A 21,234-nucleotide genomic window follows, 5' to 3' on the forward strand; every position below is an offset into this window, starting at 1 on the left:
TAGATATTTTACCTTGTCCAATATTTTAATAGATATTTCTCATTAAGAGCATGAACATAATTACAAAAGGATATTTATAGTACTAGGAGAACAAAGTACTTTTAGTCTTCCTCAAATCAATTAGAAACAAATTATAGATAACATACTAATTACTATCTAACATATCTATTCATCTTTGAAGATTTTAATAAGAATTATATGGCAACATACTATTGACTCTATTAGAATTGCATACATCTTTGAATCAAAGCAGAGATCTGACTTTTTTTAAGTAATTCATGATGCAGATAGGTCCCCCAGATAGAATTAATGATGGTGCTCTATATTAAAGTGAATTTGAGTACTGCACTGATAACAGAGAAAAACTGTTTACATCTGAAGAAAATAGTAACAGATAACTCAAACTGATGGTATGAACAAACGTACCCAGAGTGTTCAAATACACTGATAATATGGAAGCAATAAACATACTAAAATGAATGTACATATTTATATTTATAACACCATAGTTATAAAAACTAATTAAGCTAAATATAAAATCTCTATCAATAAATACATATCATTTATAACATAGAAAAAATAAATAACTTGCTTTATGGCTTTTTAAAAAAAAAAGTTTTATTGGCATTGCCACAAAAAAAAAAAAAAGCTTTAGCCCTGGCAGGTTTCTCAGTGATTAGAGCATCCTCCTTGGACCAAAGGGTCACAGGTTCAATTCCCAGTCAAGGGCATATTCAGGAGGCAACCAATCGTGTCTCTCTCATGTCAATGTTTCTCTCTCATGTGGATATTTCTCTCCCTCCCCCCTTTCTCTCCCTTCCACTCTGAAAATCAATGGAAAAATATATTTGGGTGAGGATTAAAAAAAAAAAAAAAACTTTAAAAGGCTTTTTCTTTCATTCTTTTCAACATTCAAAAAAAATTTTAATAATGGTTAAAAAATATTGCCTTGTGAACACAGAAATAATTTAGTTGGTAATGGGTTTTGAATAGTCTTGTGCTAATAAATCTATGTAAAATGCATTATTATATATTGTTTATACATTCTGTAATTTTAAGGACAAGTCTCTAATAACCTGTTATAATTTCCAGGCACAATTACACTTGAGAAGTTATTGATATCCTGGTGCATGTAAGCTAAGTGTAATTTAAAAATTAAAAAGAGCTTTTGCTGTTCAAATAGTGAAGGTAAATATATGTGTATACATAACCTCACATATGTTTTCATATATATATATGTGTGGGTATATAGCAAAAAATAAGCTTAGTAATCAAAATATAGAAAGTCAGCTATAGCTCATAAAAACCAGTTTCATAGATGTGTTTTCTAGCCTGTATAGTTTACAGACCCTAGTTTTGTCTGTCTGTTTTGTTTGTTGTTGTTTTTTAATATCAATATTTTATAGAAGAAAAGAGGAACCAAAAATATAGCAATGCCATCCTCAGTAAAATGCAAGAAAGAAATCTGGTAAACTTTGCCTTCTAAAAAATTGTTTTTTTAATCTTTATTATTTTAAATACATATTCTTCTTAAAGTATAAACTCAAGGGAATCTCACATCATGCCCTGAAGAGGTACACTTATCCTTCTTTTAAGAAACTATTTAATATATGAGTACTTTCCTTCTATTCATATATATACTAGGTGTACCGGTTAATAATGTGTGTGTATATATATTGATTTCAGAGAGAAAAAGAGAGGGAGAGCGAGATAGAAACATCAATAGTGAGAGAGAATCCTTGATTGGCTGCCTCCTGAATGCCACACATTGCCGGCAACCCAGGCATGTGTCCTGATAGGGAATTGAACTGTGACCTCCTGGTTCATAGGCCAAAGCTCAACCACTGAGCCAAGCCAGCTGGGCCTTTTCTTCTATTCTTATATTTAACTAGCATTCCCGTTGCAGGAAAAATCCTGCAATAGGGTTTCCTGCTGCACTCTACCCCACCCTGCCTGCTCTCCTCCCTTGTCCCCCGCCCCGCGATCTCCCCCAGCCCCCCTGCTTTTCTAACTTCTCCGCCAGCCCGCTCTCCTTCCTTCTCCCCTGGCCCTGCCTCCGCTCCTCCCTTCTCCCCCGCCCCACCTTCTCTGCCATGCCCCCTGCTTTTCTAACTTCTCCGCCAGCCCGCTCTCCTTCCTTCTTCCCTGGCCCCGCCTCCACTCCTCCCTTCTCCCCTGGCCCCGCCTCTGCTCCTCCCTTCTCCCCTGGCCCGGCCTCCACTCCTCCCTTCTCCCCTGGCCCCACCTCCACTCCTCCCTTCTCCCCTGGCCCCGCCTCCGCTCCTCCCTTCTCCCCTGGCCCCGCCTCTGCTCCTCCCTTCTCCCCTGCCCCACCTCCACTCCTCCCTTCTCCCCTGGCCCCACCTCCGCTCCTCCCTTCTCCCCTGGCCCCGCCTCCGCTCCTCCCTTCTCGCCGGCCCCGCCCCTTCTCCCCCAGCCCCGCCTGCTCAACTTCCTTCTCCCCCGCCCCCGCCTCCGCTCCTCCCTTTTCCTCCCCCCGGCTTGCTTGCTTCTCTGCAGCTTTGCTCCCTTCTGCAGCTCTTGGCTTCTTTCTACGCTGTTGTGATATGCAAATTAGCCGCCATCTTTGTTGGGATAATTTGCATACTCGTCCTGATTGGTTAGTGGGCGTGGCTTGGCTGGTGGGCGTGGCTTGGGCGTAGCAAAGGTGCGGTCAATTTGCATATTTGTCTACTATTAGATTAGACTAGAGGCCCAGTTCATGAAAATTCATGCACTGGAGGGGGGGTCCCTCAGCCCAGCCTGCCCCCTCTCACAGTCCAGGAGCCCTCAGGGGTGGAAGGTGACCCGGCGATCAGGGGAAGGCGATGCCCCATCACACTTCTGCTGCTGCCACTACTGGCAGCACAAGCCTTGGCCGGCCCTGGTTACCTGAGCCTTGGGCGGCCGTGGGCGGCTGGGCAGCTGTCATCTGAGGCTTGCCTGCTCCTTGGGCTGGCCCTGGGTGGCTAGGAAGCTGAGAGGACTGGGGGCCTCCAGAGGCAGGTGCCCCAGCGGGACTGAGGGGACTGGGCGCCACCATCTTGTGGCTGTAGGCACCACCATCTTTGAGGGCGTGGCAGTCAATTAGTATATTCCCTCCTTATTGGCTGTGGGTGCTGCCATCTTTGAGGGCGGGCAGTCAATTAGCATATTCCCTCCTTATTGGCTATGGGTGCCACCATCTTTGTGATGGCGTGAGGGTCAATTTGCATATTTCCTCTTTATTAGATAGGATGTTGTCTATTGTCCATTTTGACAAAACTTTCATTTTCACTACACCTCTTCCACTTTAGATGAACTTATCTAAATTGATGATATTTAAAACCAATACATATATATATGACAAACTGTATAAATAAACACTATTGTTTGGGTATTCAAATCTAATTATCTACACTAAAAGAGAAAGATGCAAATTGACCATACCTTCACGACACCCACTAGCCAATCAGGAGTGAGTATGCAAATTAACCCAACAAATATTGCGGGTTAATTTGCATACACAGGTGTTCTGCACCACCCCAGCCGCTCCGGGTCTCTGGGCAGTGTGGGAAGGCGAAAAGGCGGCTCCAGGCCAGAGCAAAGGCAGAAAGGCAGCTCTGATCTGGAGCGAAGGCGGTGCTGGCAGCGAAGGGAAGGAAGGCCCATTCTTGCACGAATCTTCATGCATCGGGCCTCTAGTTTTATTGTAAACATGGATTCTGGATCCAGTAATATGAAAGACCACTCCTGAGCCCTGTGGAATCTTTACCTGCCTTATCTAAGGTTCTGCATTGCATTTAATTGTAATATGGTTTCATTTTATTGAGTTGTTTTGTGTGTTTCATACTAGCAATGCTTTACTCTTTTCCTGAATGTGTCAGTTTATCCACTTGCTCTAAATTGTGTATATACTTTATATAACCCAAATTTATCAAATTTTCCCTCACTATTAAAGGATATTCTGAGTGGGTGCAGTCATGTATTTCAAGTGCAGCTCCCACATATTTCAAATAGACTGCACTCACGTTTGCATTGTCCCCGTCTCTTCACCCTTCCCCATTACACCACATGCTTACTCTGCACTTCACTTTAACCAGCCAGTACTATTCAATACCCCAACAATATTGGTAAGGCTTGATAGAAGTTTTTAATACTAAAAACTTTCTCTCTTAATATTCAAACTCTCTTTATCAAGATGTTAAGGTCTTTAGTGCTCTAAATATAGCCATCCCAATGACTTCGTTAGAACTTTGTTATTTCTCATGTAACTATTGCCACTACTAGAAGGAAACAATGGAAAGACCCATAAAATTAGACTCAGAAAATTAGACTTAGGTACCTCAGGCTAAAAGTTTGGATCAGCCACATAGGAGCTCTAGGACCTTAGATTGCTCATTTTCTCTATTCAAAATGAAAATGGCCATGCCTATCTTATAAAATTATTCAAAATTGTACTTTAAGTGAGATAATTTAAATAAATGTGCATAATTCAGCTCTTTGAAGTTATTAAATGTTTGTTGGACCTGTTTGTAACTGCAACAGAACTGGTTTCCCTATAGATTAATACAGTATGTTCTTTACCCGATCAAGATCCTTTAACATTTACCAGTGACTTCAAGTTCTCTAAAATCTTCTTAATCTGTGGTTTTCATCCTTAATAACCCCTCTTTTAATTGAACATTGGGACTACATTAGAGAATCAGAGAAGCATCTCCTTTGCACATGCAGCATGCAGACTACTGGGGGAGACAAGTTTGTGCAAAAGTGGTCTCAGCACTAGGAGCTCTGTCTTGAGAAAGAAAAGAAGAAACTCCACAGCAGGAGTACAGTGAGCTAGCAGGAGAGTGACACAAGAGGAGGGGGCAGAGCGCAAGGTTAAAAGTTCAGATATTTCTCCAAGTACTTTGTGGGTTTAATTGGAGGAAAATTATTGAAATTCCATTACAAACATGGCAACAAGAGAAGCAGGTGACTACCTACGTGGAAGGGTGTTGTGATGAAAAAAAAAGAGGTAGCATCCAGGGTGGGTAAATATATTGGAGGTAAGTGAACTGAAGAAATGTCAAGTAGAATTGGCTGGTGTTAACAGCATGATCTAATGATACATGCTGGGATAAGGAAGAAAATGGAAAAGAAGAGTCCCTTTGTTTCTAACTGGGGTGACTAGGTAGACGATGGTACCATTTAGTGAAATTAGAATGGAGCTGGCCGTGGACAGCTTGGGAAAGTGGAGAGAAAATGTTGGAAGGTTTTGGATGGAGAAATAAAATAAGTAAAATTTACTCAAGTTTTTTCACCATTTTGATTGTGCAAAACTTTGGTCAAATATATGTTGAACCATGAAATGTATATGGACTATAGTGTCTTGCAAATAAAATTAAATTTTTATATATAACTTAGATATCTCTGAGTAGACTGTCATAGTTCTAAAAGTAACACTGATGCTAGAGCTTAATACATGCAGTATTGCTTAAAAATAACAGAAGTACCATTTGTCAAACTTAAGAGGCAATGATTGGGGAATAGAATATAGAACTACAACTGTCTTATATCCTACTTTTACCAGTGATTACATATTAATAAGCTAAACAGAGATGACTCTTGGGAGTATTTGGAAAATAAATTATTTTTCAAATAGTATCAGTGTGTTAACATTGGAAGTTTTGTACTTTATGTCCATTTTTTAAAAGACAAGTTAGGGTTAACTGAAGAATCGATAGCAATGAAGTAAAGGTTATTCTACATAAAGGCTATTCTACATAAAAGTCTATACAAAGATGAAAAAAACAATAGTCTCAGTACTAGATGCTTCTGCACAGCAAGTCAAAATTATTATTATTAATAATAATAACAAAATAAATGGCAACTAATTAGATGACTACATGTTCTGAAAAACCCTTCATAACTCTATACATTTAGGCATAAAGAATCAGATTCAACTCTACTTTCAAAAGTAAGATACTTATTTTCAACTTAGGAATGCTAGTATATCTGCCTTGCAAACTCTCTGTTGAAGACTATAAATAAGCAAAAATGACTAGAGTGGAAAGAACACAGACATGGCAACAGGCATAAAACTGCTAATGGCATCAACTATGGGCAAGTTACTTCGGTTCTCTGATGTTCAGGTTTTTCATCTAATAAAAGAGATAACAGTCATCTCATCAGCTTACCATGAGGACAAATTTGTTTAAAAGGGCTTGTTTCAGTGACTGACTTAAAATAGATGTTTAATAAATGCTATCTTCTTTTTAATTCCATATTACTACTAGCTGATCTTTTGTTATCTGATTAAGTTCACACAGTTTGTCATATATTTATAATCTTTCAAGGATTTCATTGGGATTTATATTTAAGGTAGGGTTGCTGGCTCTGCTTTAAAATAAAAATGAAAGGAAAAGTCAACTGTGATCATTATTGACAAATATAAATAGATGATACATTGAAGTGTAAACTTTTTTTGAGTTATGTTTATTACTCAGAGTAATTTAAGTTGAAACTATGGGGCACAACAATTAAATTACATGACATTATGTTAGACAAAAATTAGAAAGTATTAAACCTACCTCTGTGCTTTTGAAACTGAATGAATGATCCAATTGACCATTGGGCTTCTCTAGTCCATTATTAATTGATCATTCCAACAAACTCTGAACAGGTAACTCCAATCAAAATAAAGTTTTTAATGGCCTATAGAATTATATTCAAACTCCTTAGTATGGCATTCAAGGTCTTTCATAATCTGACCCAAACACATTCATTTGGTCCAATTTCTCTCCATTATAAATCTACACCAGATAGTCCAATAAAATTATGTCTATTATTTGCCATTCCTGGATTATATACTGATTGCCACATCTCTAAGTCTTTTTTGATCATGGTATTATCCCAGCTTCAAATACTCAATTTACCCCACATCTTGTAGTCAGGTTCTGCTTTCAAGTCCCTATTAAAGGCACATTTAATTTGTGAAGTAATGCTTTATTCATTTCTATAGCAGAATTAATTGTACTTACGGTATACATATATCACAGTATTTAACTAACGGAATTACAGCTAGATGGACAGAGGAGTGACACCCTCAAAGATAAATACCTTGAAGGCAGGGTGTCATCTATATGAGTGCTGAAACAATACTTATTGAATTAATTTATTCATGTATCAATTAATGGTGATGAGATCAGCCCCATGAGTTAAAAAATTTATCAGATATTAGTATGTTTACTTAAGATTCATTCTATTGTCTTTTGGTTTCCTGCAGTGTAGAGTAATTCTTGTGAACATCATAGTCATTCTGCATGTATTAAAATTTTCTAGTGTTTTATTGCCATCTTTCCTTAAATTCCTTAAAAATGTTAGTTTGTAGGGATCAAAGGTCAGATATCTATGTAAATCATCCTATATAATCAAAGCAGAGTATGCAAATTGTCCCCTCAACTGGGAGTTGTCTGGGAGTTTGACCAGGGTGTGGGTCCGGCCAGGGGAAGAGAGGGAGGTCCTGGCCAGCAGCCGGCAGCCGCTAGGGACTCTACCAGTGCATGAAGTTCGTGCACTGGGCCTGTAGTATTATATAACAAACAGTAATTAAAATTAAGCAGGAAATGACTTGAGACAAAAAAATAAATAAAACAGTTTCATTCCTCAATATCAATTCTCAAAGCCTCAAAGAAAATAAAATCCAGGGCAGACAAATCAATCTTATGAAATATGTACTTTGTTTAAAAAATATACCCTGTATCAGATGCAGGGGTGCATTTGTTATCAGTCTGCAAATCTTAAAAGTACTACTCAAAATGATCTTATGAACTGTTTAAACATTTAAATGTTCCTAGATTACCCTGGCTTCCCAAAGTAAATATTTATAATATTAAAACTATTACAGGGCTAATGGATAATTTTTTCTATATTTGGTCTGAGGCAAGAGACCAACTGCACATTTCTAATCTGATTTAATAGGAAACTGTATAAAATCACTTCTCTTGGTGGTAGACAATTTTTTCATTATGTTGCTCTTTGAAAAAGCATCAGTATAATTCATTGTCAAGGCTTTAAGGGACAATAAACCACAACATGCAAATTAAGGACAAGTCTACATTGTCTATATTTTGAAACTCCCAAAACATTCAGATCTGGCAGTTATTTTGTTACTCATTTGATAGCAAAAACTGACTTGAATTGTTATGGGCTGTTTAAATTATTCTTTATTCCATTAGTATGAATATTTAGCTTTTCACTAAAAAATCATCATTGTGTTTGATTGTGAGTACTGCCACAGATCCCAATAGTAATATTACATACTATATGGCATATGGATTATATCACTTTTGTAAAATCTGAAAAGTTACTAACTCTGGAAAACTTCTGGTTCTAATAATTGTAGGCCTGCACGTCAAAACATTAGCTTTCAACAGTTCATGTTAGTTATGGAATTGAAACATATAAGAGGAGTTAATTTGAATATGTTAAATGTTTGGTTTGATATATTACAAGTTCTTATATCTTGTGTCTTAATTATGAATGAAATAATGGTTAACTCTTCGTGACAGACATGCATCTTCTGCCTCCTGACTTCTCTGACTGCCAAATTGTAATCACCAGTTGCCCCTTCTGATACTCATTTAAATGTCTTCTTTTACTTCCTGAATGTTTCCCCTTGGTGACCTCACCCTGTCTTCACCTCCTCAGTAAGCTGAACTCAGTTAGCTCAGTCATAATTCTAAGATTCATTATCACACAATTTTAAACTACCTCACTGTGCTCTCGAAGTTCTCTCAAAGATCTGGTTAACTGAAGTGATTTTGTTTCTGTTTTCTCCTGGTGTCTTTGATTGGTAAATTTCCTTTAGTATGACAAATTCAGTATGCAAATAAGCATTCGTCATTTAGAGAAAATGATAAAAGTTTCAAACATGTATGTGTTAATTTAATATATGTGGTATATATGTACTATATAAAAACTTAAAGGCATTAAATAATTCAAGTGTTAGTCCATTTATTTGGGTATAAAATGGCTTTTTCCTTTAGAAACCTTTATCTCAAAATCAATTTTAAATGAATACCAAGCAATTCATTATCATTATAAAAGCAATGGCATATAGTAAAACAAGTTTTAATCTTTCACTTGGTTCTATTCTTATTACCTCTTTACTGCATTGGGCCTTATTTTGTCTTGCCCTGGATTACTTCTCCAGCTTCCTAATTGTATCCCTGTCTACCCAGGCATTGGCATAAAAAATCACCTCTTTAAAATGAAACTTTGAGCTATTACTTCCTGAACATCCAATGGTCCCCTATCAGTCAATCTATCACTGGGCTTCTCATACTCTCGAGAGTCTCATACTCACCAATCCTAGTCTCACACATCACTATTTATCTGCACCTAATAGCAACTTTCCACTTTGCTTCATTGCATCTCTGCTTCTGAGAATGCTCTGTCCTTCTTCTCCCAACTTTACTCTGCCAAGTGAGCTAAACATTTTTTTAAAGGATCAGCTCAAATGTATCCTCCTCCAGGAATTTTATTTGATTCCCCCAAATTTGGTCTGGGTGTTCATCCTCATGACATCATTAGTACTTGGGGCATACCTCCCACTGTGCAAACCTCATAGCTTATATGTCAAATTCTTTTAATACAGTCTGAGCTCCTTGAAGACCCAGCATGCACCTTAGCTCATGTTTTTGTATCTGGCATTTCCTAATTGGAATGTTTTAGCAAAAGTTATTGCTGTGCTTACTAAAAGCAAGAGAATCTCAAAATCACATTGAGTCTATAGTAAATCATGCAACACTTGTTAGGAAGGTTTTATGATGAGCAACAAATGTGAGGGTGATAAAATCTCTCTTTCATGATACCAGCTGCTGGCTCCTAGAAACAGATGTTTGCACAGGAGAAAAAAGAGATATCATTGAAACTTTTAAAGTTAGGTGAACTATGGGACAGTTGTAATGTATGGCAAGCAAAAATAAACAGTGTGTGGATCATTTTATCCAGAAAAATGGAAAAATAGATGAATTCTGAAAGTACTAAAAAGACAACACAGGAAGGAGGAGAAATGGATATTAAGGTGCTCTTAGATAAGTGCAGTCCAATAAAAACTTACAGGGCTTGAAAATAATAGGAATTATTGGCAACTAACACAATTTCTTAAAAGCCATGTATGTGAGTCTTAAAGCATCTGTGCCTTTAAAAATTCGTAAATGATTTCTTTCTGAAATTATGTATGCAAGAGTTCCTTTCCCCTCCCATATGGCAGTAAATTTCTACTTCCTTCCTAAGTTATATTTACAATTAATAAATTTATAACAATATTTCCTTTAAAAATTATTTTCAGCCATTGCTGGTGTTGCTTAATGATTAGAGCACTAATCCACTTACCAAAGGGCAGCGGGTTCAATTCCTGTCCAGGGCACATACCTGGGTTGCAGGTTTGATCCCTGGCCCAGGTCAGGGAATGTGCAGGAGGCAACCAATCAATGTGTCTCTCTCACATTGATGTTTCTCTCTCTCTCTCTCTCTCTCTCTCTCTCTCTCTCTCTCTCTCTTCCACCATCTCTGAAAATTAATGGAAAAATATCCTAGGGTGAGGCTTAACAAAACAAAAAAAAAGACTATATATATATATATATATATATATATATATATATATATATATATCAGAGGATGCCAGATGGCTGTTGAGAGGATAGATATAGTCATTACCTTCATGTTCTTGCTTATGTAGAGGTGGATTTGCTGCTGCCTATTATGGGAAGGTGTGGGAAAAGACAGTGCTTGACTGAAAGGGTCAGAACTGCAGTAACCATAATGAAGGAGAAAAAAAAAAAACAGAGCAAAAACCTAAGAATATAAAAGCACTATCCTCGTACTTTTCTATTCAGTGTCAGTTCTAGGGGAAATTGCAAAGTAGGTCAAGTTTGTGTTCAGTGCCCCAACCCTCTGTCACAATGACTCCCTCCCCAATCCTGAATGTGTGGCTCTCCTCTCAGAACAGGAACCTCGGGGGGATTTAAAGGAGTGGGGCTCAGAAACTTGTCCAACTCTGAAATCATATAACAAATCCTGCAGTCATTTAACTGATATAATCATCTTTTGAATATGGAGCACACAAACAAAATTCAAGCCCTGACATAAAGAAAAAAAATCCATTAGGCTTTAGTTCTCATAATTTTCTAAAATGTCCTCTGGGAAGACGAAAGGCAACCCTTAAGAATGCAATTTAGTTTTAAAATTGAAATTCATTGGAGCAAACCTGGCTCATTTGGAATTTCTATTCTTTCTCAACTTTCTATTGATTTATTTTTATTAGATTCTAATTAGGGATTCCATTGTGAAATGTTTTGAACCAGAATGTAATTTAAGGAGTCAGATTTTTCTAGCAGTAAAGAGAGAACAGTGGAAGCACAGAATTGAATGGGGGGGAAAAAGAAAATTATTTGGCAATTAAATGAAATGAGGGAAAAAAATAAAAAAGAAGGTGAGCAGAACAACTCCTGAGGTTCAGTAAAGCCCTGGAATCCAGAGGAGGGATTGACAGCTGGCAATGCAACACAGGAGTTAGATCCGTGACTGTGACTCTTTCACTGCAATCCTTGGCCTGGGTTGTCAACAGTCATAATGTATAATGATATTCCACTGATTTCTGGCTTCAAGAATCTGGTCTCAGTCAATTACAAAGATATCAAGAAAACTGATTATCCCAGACTCATAGAGAATAGGCAGACCGCTCCGGAGAGGGAGTGTTGGGGGGACGAGAAGGTAGAAGGATGAGCAAAAAAGAAAAAGAAAAAGGAAGTCATGGACACAAACAACAGTATGGTGATTGTGGGAGATTGGTGGAGGGTACAGGGGGGATAAATGGTGGTGGAAAATTAAATGAAGAAAAAAAAAAGGAAAATTGAGAGCTATCACTTGGTATTAATAAGAAGCTCAGATAAATCATCAATCAGCATTTATGAAAACTGCATAATTATTATTTTTGGAATCAACAGAAACTACTGAATTTTAGGGCAAGCTTATTAGTTTCTTAAAAGAAGAAATGTTTATTGCTAGTAATGAAAATAGTTTATAGTAGATAGAAATTCAAAGGAGCAATATTTTCTTAAAGAAGTCAAAGATTTAATAATATTCTGAGGCATAAGAAGTAAATTAACTTAAAAATGTTTTGACTTTTATTATTTATAAAACTGTATGTGACTTATTTAAATAGATAACATTACATGTATTTTCTTTTTAGTTCTTGGTATAAATTGGTTTTTCTTACTCGAAAATATAAATTCAGCAAAATAATATCAAATGTATTTTGGTCAATTTTCTGTGTAAATTTCTGATAATGCTTATTAGAAATATAAACATTTGCATCTCTAACTAAGTAATGTCCTACTATGTATGGTACCATACAAATTCTAAAACATTTGGATCCTTTTATCTATCGTTCACCTACCTATAATACTAAGCGAAGTTAGTATAGAGAAACTCTAATTGGAAAAAAAAAAAAAGATAACACAAAAATGCAATTAAATAGAAAAATATAAATACTTTTTGATAGTTTTTTAAATCACAATACCTAAAATAACCTTTTTCTATTAAATAGTTTATTAACATAAAATCCTTGAAGCTATCCTCAGCTGTTGTGTAATACAGTATACTTTCAATTAACTACTGATTCCTTTCAAATATTTTTACTAAAATAATGGGCAACATATACTCCTGCTATATATTTGAGATGATTAAATTGATGGTAGAAAAAAATAAACAAAATATCAGGAACAAAATGAATGAAAAAATCTAACTGCACAAAAGAGGAGAAAAAGTAATATTTGAGCTAATAAATCAAAAGCTCAAAAAGGCTTAATCATAGGCAAAGGAAAACAATTATTAGCACAAAAGATTCCACTAAAAATGTGGAGATTATTTTTTAATGTATTTTAATTTCTAATTTAAAGAAATATTTCAATTTAGAAATAGAACACTATTTTTCTTACTTGAGATCATTTAAATAGTGATGGAAGCCAAAAAAATATAAAATGTAATATGCTACTGGTTTCTAATTGAAATCTGTTAAAGCACTACTACACAATTTTAGTAAGAGAAAAAAACTGATAAACAGGTTTCTTTTTGTTTAGCTTTCAGTTTCTTGTTCCTAAAAGAAAATATATTTTTGTTCCTTTATATATTAAAAATTTTAATAGATATTAATTAAATGAGTGCATTAGTGAATCCAATCATTCAATGAAAGATTATTTAAGCTAAGTCTTCAAGTTCATGTTTTAAAGTAGAAGTCCGTATCCTATATAATTTATTGATTACCTAAGTGTGGTTTTCAGATTCATAATAATTTCCCCATATTTATTAATAAGGAGATCTGGAATCTATTTGTGTTACAGGAGATATTTCTACTGTCATTCTCACCCTTAGACTAGCAATATTTCTGTGTCATATTAATTAAAATATATGCCAAATATATTTTCTTTTAAGAACAATAGTCACCTTTCTAAAATATTGTTTTTGATATCAATTTTTTTAAATCATGTTTTCACTATAATTTAAACTTTCAAACATAAATAACTTTCTTTTTCTAGAGAGGTCTTTTTCATGCTCATCAAATACACTGTTCAGTTAGTGCATGAAAAGGAATGAAAGTATTAATGTGAGCAACAGTGTACTTGTTTATGTTGTTGATTAAGAAAGGAAAATTGGAATCTCATGAAGACAGACAATAACTGCAAACTCTTTACTTACCATATGCAACTTTACAAATAGTAGCCAAAAAATCATCTGTTTAATTACTTTATTATACACATAATTGGGTCTGTCTTATGCTATTCATTCACATATCAAGATTCAACAACCCATTATTTAAAATGTGTCTAAAAGATTTACATAATATCACATAGTCACAACCCATCAAGACATTTAAATCACATTCAAGTAAACATTCTAATTTGCAGGAACTGTGAATATTAAGTAAGTATTTAAATAGCTTTTGTTAGCCCTAGCTTGTTTGACTCAGTGGATAGAGCTTTGGCCTTCAGACTGAAAGGTCCTGGGTTCTATTCTGGTCAAGGGCACATGCTTAGGTTACAGGCTCAATCCCCAGTAGGGGATGTGCAGGAGGCAGCCGATCAATGATTCTCTCTCATCACTGATGTTTCTCTCTCTCCCTCTTCCTTTTTCTCTGAAATCAATAAAAATATATATATAAACACAAATAAATAGCTTTTGTTAAAAAAAACTAATCTAAAAAAACAATATTTCTGTTAACACAGAAAATTGTGATGGTAAAAGGTCAGAAGAAAGTTATCTATCTAGCACTTATTACTTAGAAAAGAAGGCCTTGGGGAGGTCAACCTTAAAATAAATCCAGCATAATAATAATCAGTGCAGAAATATTTATATCTATGTTTACTTATTTTTGTATTACATAGATATTTGTGTATGTATATTTGTATTAAAATTTGAATATGATTAGAAAAGTTAGTAAACATTATATCTGCTAAGCTATATGTGATAGGACAGAGTGTACTACAGGCAAAAAATTACTTTCTATGAATCATCAATTAATAAATGACTTAGCAGCTATGTACATACAGTATAAATCAAGTTTCTCATTAAAAACTGAAATGATAAATATTAAATATTTAATATCGTGACTATTTTGAAAACTAATAATACATTAACTAATGTAAAATAAATCTGTAATTCTGAAATACAACTTATAAAATAATTATTCTTTCATTTGCTATAATTGGACATTAGGAAAAAGCCTATGGTTTCTAGTTCTTACACATGCAAGTAGTTTAATTCTCTTTGGGTAAATCATCAGCAAATATTCCATTGTGCTTGAAACAATGAAGACATAAAATTTTTTAACAAGCATATCAAATGAATAAATTAAAGGTAGACTTTTAGAATGTAAGTACTTGTTAAGAAATATTTTTTCATCTCTATCTGCATAAACAAGTTCATGCTTATTTGATATCTATGAAGACTTCAATGTAAAGCAAAATAAAAGGAGCAAAAACTGTGGCTTAGCTATTATTTGACTCTTCAAAAACTAAAATTCACACTAAAAATACACCAACCTGCTAGAACTATACAATTCCAACCAAGTTTTCATTTCACCTAAAAGTGTTGAATTTACTATTTTAATCCTATATATGAGTATATTAAAATGTGGGTTATAGGTAGTATATGCCATATTTTGCTTGTAAATAAAATGCAAAATAGGAAAAGTTAGGAAGCATTCATGAAGATAAGAACAAATCTAGTGACTTGATCAAGTTCTTATATTAAGAAGATTATAGACTGCTATCGATGGCCTTGCTCTCTCTCTTGTTACAGAGGTACTTGAATAGTTGTTTTTTTGTCTGGGACAAACTTGGGATTTGCTATTTCTTTTGATACATTAATGGTCCATTCCACCGTAATAAACTGCACTCTAGTGCTAATTGGTTCATAATGATTGCTTAAACTTTACACTTGGTAAGCATTGGAAGGCTTCACTCACCTTGTTCAAGTGGTTGGCTTTTAGTTGAAGTAGTTTTCATCTTGAGTGCCTCCCTAACAGACATGTCACAGCAGGAGCCTTTGTTAGTGTCTTGGTCACTGTCAGCCTGATCACTGTCCCCGTGCCCACTGTCTCTCAGGCTGGCTCTTTCTGGGTCCTTAAACGTGGAGCTACTGAAATACATATAAAGAAAAAGAAGAGAAAGTGGTGTCTCTACGAGTTGGAGTCTGGTGTAGTTTCTTGCAAAGCAATTTTGACACGAATGCAAATGGGGAAGCTGAGAAAGTTATTTAATAGGCCTTACCTTTGAACAAACTGCTGCCTGCTGCCCATGTAATTGGGCTCTGCGGGAAAATTGTCTGTCTGTGAAAGAGAAGGAAAAAAATACGTATAGTTGTACACTGGACAAATCTCCTGCAGAGCAACAAGATTTCCTAGTGGAAAAATGATTAATAATTCAAAAATTCCCTTAATCTTCAGATTTGTACATTTTAATTAAATTGGAAATTGCTGACATGTAATTATGTACTCAGAACAATTAAATGATTCCGGTCCACAAATTACCTGTTAAAGTAAACAATGAGCCTGTCATAACTGGCATTCTCTCTTAGCACCAGGATGGATAACACTGTGTTGTTTCATTATTTAGATATTAAGATTGAATATTTGTGGGAGGAGTAGAAAAATGACCTAATTTCTCCATAATAAAAGTGTGAATTATTTAATAATACTCATTTTTAACATAATTACATAATCTTCTGGGATCTTATGCCTTCTTTGATGTAATATCATTTTAAAGTCATCTACTCCTCAATTAAGAGATACTGATCCTTTCCTTGCAATTACCAGAGAGTAAGGAGGGTGGGAGAAGGTAGAAGAAGGTAAAAGGGAGATAAATAGTGATGAAAGGAGACTTGACGTTGGGTGATAAACATAGAATGCAGTATACAGATGATGTATTATAGAATTGTACACCTGAAACATATAATTTTATTAGCCAATGCTACTCCAATAAATTCAGTAAAAAATAAAATAGATAAGCTGGGCCCATATAATTCATCCTCAACTACATCCCTACCATAAAAATTGCACTCACACAAGACAATGGAAAGATGTATTCTTTCCTGGTTATTAAAAACAACGTAATAGAAAAATAAGAAATAAAATGTTACTTGAAACACCGAGAGTAAAGACATTGAGAAACCAGGCTTGTTTTTTGTGGTTGTTTTTACTGCCTCCAAACTGACCTGGAGATCTGCCAAGAAGAACTGAATTCTCCTTGTATCATGGAACAGAGTCTTTTGGGAGAAAGAGACTAGATCTTTCATAGATCTCCCTATACTGTACATTCATACACGTTACTTCTTCTTGCAGCTGACTCCAGGACAAAGGTTCTCCTGTTTGCTGCATCACTTCATATCACGCCATTATGCTCTGAAGCAGCTATGGGTTCGTACAAGATCATCCAGCATGCAAGTATCAGTGGCACAGGAGCATGCAATTCATGAAGCAGAGGGCCCAAGGTAAGGCTTAATGTAGTGCAATATGTGTTTTCCTTATAAATAAGGCTAATTTATGTTAACAGTACTCTTTTACTCCCCATGTAATAATTTAAATTATTTGGCTTTTCAAAATTTTCCTGGGGGTGGGGGAGTACGCTAAGAGTAACATCTTAAAGCATTGAGTTGCAATGTCTGTTAGAAGTTTGGGGACAGAAGAAATCCCTTACAAATATCTTAATTTGTAATCTTTTTGTTGTTGTTCAAATGAATTTTATCCAAAAAAAAGTAAAAATGTGGGTAAACAAGGACAATTCATTTCTCACACCTAATTTGTTTAGCTAGTAGTTGGTGGCATACATTTTTCATTGACATGTTTTATTTTTTCACAGGCTCTGTGAAGCACCTTATTTTGGTTTCAAAATAACAAACTATCAATTTTTAAGACTAACTTAGAGATCTAATAAAGATAATGGAAACCAGCATGAGGGGCAAAAATGTTTGCAAAATCATTTTTCCAATTTTTAAAACTATAATTAGTTGAAATTCCACATTTTAATGTAAAAAATCTAGTTCATGTTTTTTAAATATATATTTTTAAATTAATTTTGGAGAGGGAGGGAGAGAAACATGAATGTAAGAGGGAAACATTGATCAGCTGCCTCCTGCACACTCCCTACTGGGCATCAAGCCTTCAACCAGAGATCAAACTCATGACCTTTTGGTGCATGGGATGACACTCAACCAACTGAGCCACACTAGCCAGGGCTAGTTCATCTTTTGAATTGGTCAGAATATGTATACATATGCTTTCAGTTAAAAGTTCAGGATAAATGTCTTAGAACATTTCAGAAAATGAGAATCCTGAGTATTAAGGAGAGAGTAAAATGTAACCTGAAAAGCAGAAACTAGTGAGAAAATAGACATGCTATTAAAAGTAATCTTGTGTTTTTTATTGCTTTAATTAAATGGAGCCTTATAAGAAGTTGATACAGGGAGACACACTGGGGAAACTTTTCTTCACCTGTTCTAATCAGGATAGTATTTAAAAATGTTTGCAAATTATTAAAGTTCTAAGGAGTTTAAGTAAAATAAGAGACTTAAACAAAAATAAATAAATAAACATGTTCTCATTGAGTGAAAAGATGTTTTTGAATATGATTGTGCAAAAGCATGTATGTGTTTGTATGTTTTATGTATATATTAGTAGCTGATGAACTGCTACCAAATACAGTTTTGATAAAAATAGAAAAATAAGAGGAAGTTAGAAAAAAAGGGGGGGAATTTTGAAGGAAAAGAGAGGGAAGAAAAATAACAGAAGTGAGAAAAGCAAGAAAAAATAAAGAAAAATAATAAAAAGGAAATATATATATATATATATATATATATATATATATATATATATATAAAGGAAGATAAATGAGGGACTTAAAATGCAGAAAATTTAAAAAGGAATTGGTTTATTATTGTAGAATTTCACAAAGAACATTTTTTTCAAATATGAAATTTAATCAGTAGCACAATAACAGAAGTTTCTAGTTATGACTGCATTCACCCATTAAAATGGGTAGGAATGTGAAAGATTTGTGTGTATTCATAATTATCATAATGAAACAGCCATTTTGTCTTAACAAACATATAATAATTCACTATAAGAAAACCACACTGGCTTTATTATAGAAAATAACATTTCCATTATCCAAACTCCAAGGATAATATCCTGAATATAAAATAACAGTATTTGCATAGAAAAATAAAAAATAGAGAAAAAATAGCCATATTTATCACATCATTTCATTTAGAAGTAGAAGGGCTTTCAGATATTTTTTCAATATTGTACTTAAAAATTGACTTCTACCAAAGGACTTGTATGCATGCATATGAGCATAACCAATGAACACAGACAGTAGTGGGGTGAGGGCACGTGCTAGGGGGTGGGGGCGGCCCAAGAGCGGTCAATGGGGATAAAAGGAGACTTATGTAATACTTTAAACAATAAAGATTTTTTTAAAAAATTGACTTCTACCTGGTAAATTTATAAATTATCTTTTAAGTTTAAAAAGAAAGTAAAATTTGAGGTCACACACTTATAGTTTTCTAAGTTCCAGCAGAGTAATTAAATGTGAATATTTATAACTTCTAAAACCTTTATATTCTTCCACACAAACTCTTCACTAGATTTTTTCCCTTCAAATTCAACTTGAACCTAGTTTAAATATTATTTTAAAAACACATAATTTAGTATTGAAATATATGTACCCTGAATTGGTGGGTAATTACAGAAAAGTTCTAAAGTAGACACTTTAGATATCTTTTTAATCTATTTCAAAATCAGGAATTAAAAGACAGAAGTTTGTTTTTTTAAGTGATTATTTGCTCATAAGATAAAGAACTTACTTATAAAACTGAATATGCCCTCTTATTTTGATTTTTTCTTTCTTGTTATTTTTGATGAAGATTATATAAAATTAGATATTATTTGTTTTTATTTGTACAGAAAACAAAGAAATAAACAAGTTATCAAATAACCCACAAAGTGGATATGAATGATTTATTTTAATTATTTGCCTTTATGCTTTTCTCTAGTAGTATTCAGCAAATTGTAGTAAATTTATGTTATATTCAAAATCAAAAATTTTATCAGCAGTAGTTAATATTAAAATATCATCTTCTACAATTTGCTCATCCTTTTAGAACTATAAAGATCACATAATAATTTGAAAAATTAGTGTCTTTGAGAAAGTGGAAGGAAGCACTTACTAAAACTGAACCAAGTTGGCTAAAATTGGGAAAGCTCTTCATTTATGGAAGTTGATTAATTTGATACAGCTACTTACATATGCCTAAAGAACTTGAACAGAAAATGGATAGTAAAAGGAGTCAAAATAGTTTTTCTACACAGTAAACTAGTAAAAATAGAAATTGTAAAGACATATCAAGCATTTGACAAATTCAGCATCTATTAATGATGAATTTCTCATCAAATAAGAATAGAAAAACTTTCTCAATTGTATTAAGGGCATCTATAAAAAAACAAAGGGTATAACTAATATAGTACAGGTGAAACACTGAAAAAATTCACCACTTCTATTAATCATTGCACTGAAAGTCCTAATTGTTCAATAAGGCAAGAAAAATAGAGGACACACACATTAGAAAGAAATTGGAAAAAATACAGACAATGTCATTGTATTCTCAGATAATATTATGAGTTAGGAAGTAGGAAGGAATTAAAACAAGGAAAACTTCTTAGAACTAACAACTAAATTAAGCAATGTTGCCACATTCAAGGTGTCACAGAAAAGTTAATTATATTTTTATATTCTAGCAATACACTATTGGAGATCAAAATTGCAAAAGCAATACATTTATATCAGCTCCCTAAAAATCAAATACTTAGCAAATAATGATTTTAAAAACTAGTATAGAATCTGTATTCTGAACTTTACAAAAACTCATTACATAAATCAAAAAAGTTTATATAATGAAGACATATATATGTTTATTATTTGAAGATACAACACGGTAAAGATGTCAATGCTCCTCAAATAATCTATACATGTAACATAATTCCACTCAAATTCCCAGCTCGATTTCCTGTAGATATAGACAAGAGGATTCTAAAATGTATATGGAAAAGCAAAGAAACTATAATAGCCAAAATACTTTTTTAAAAAAAGAATAAAGTTGAAGGAGTAACACTACCCTATTTTAAGACTTACAATGAAACAACCCTATCAAGACAATGCAGCATTGTTGATGAAAAAGACATATAGATCAATTAAACAGAAGAGACTTTCCAGAAATAGTTCACACAAATATGGTCAATTGATTTCTAACAAAGTTGCAAAAGGCAATTCAATAGGTAATTCAAAAGAAATGTATCTCAACCTTACACTTCACACTTTATATTAAAAAAAGAATAAAACAAAACATCCTCAAAATAGATCATAGATCTGAATTTAAAATATAAAACTAAAACATTAGAAGAAAACCTAGCAAAAAATATTTGTGTTAGGCAGAATTCTCAGACGTGATACCAAAATCATGATCTATAGGAGGGAAAAAGAGCCAAATTAACCCAGCAGTTTTGCATTTACCTTAGAGAAATACAAACTATGCTCACATAAAAATTTGCATATGAATATTTACAGAAACTCTCTTTTCCAAAATTGGAATCAGCGCAGATATCTTCTAACAGGTGAATAGATAAACTGTGGTACATACATACAATGGAAAACTACC

The 21,234-nt window shown here is 34.1% G+C and overlaps 1 protein-coding gene across 4 annotated transcripts in view; it reads right to left on the reverse strand.

Moving 5' to 3' along the window:
- PCDH17 (protocadherin 17) overlaps positions 1–21,234 on the reverse strand; it is a 100,192-nt gene that overhangs the window by 48,577 nt on the left and 30,381 nt on the right. For 3 of the 4 annotated variants that reach the window (XM_079778699.1, XM_079778698.1, XM_079778696.1), the window contains 2 exons: positions 15,795–15,853; positions 15,491–15,663 (listed from right to left, as the gene is read on the reverse strand). In XM_079778699.1, coding sequence (XP_079634825.1) covers positions 15,491–15,663; positions 15,795–15,853 — 232 coding nt within the window. The remainder of the gene's footprint in view (positions 1–15,490; positions 15,664–15,794; positions 15,854–21,234) is intronic. The other variant, XM_079778697.1, reaches the window with a different exon arrangement.

Source organism: Cnephaeus nilssonii (genome assembly GCF_951640355.1).
Source record: "Cnephaeus nilssonii genome assembly, chromosome: 8".
NCBI classification, from domain to species: Eukaryota; Metazoa; Chordata; class Mammalia; order Chiroptera; family Vespertilionidae; genus Cnephaeus; species Cnephaeus nilssonii.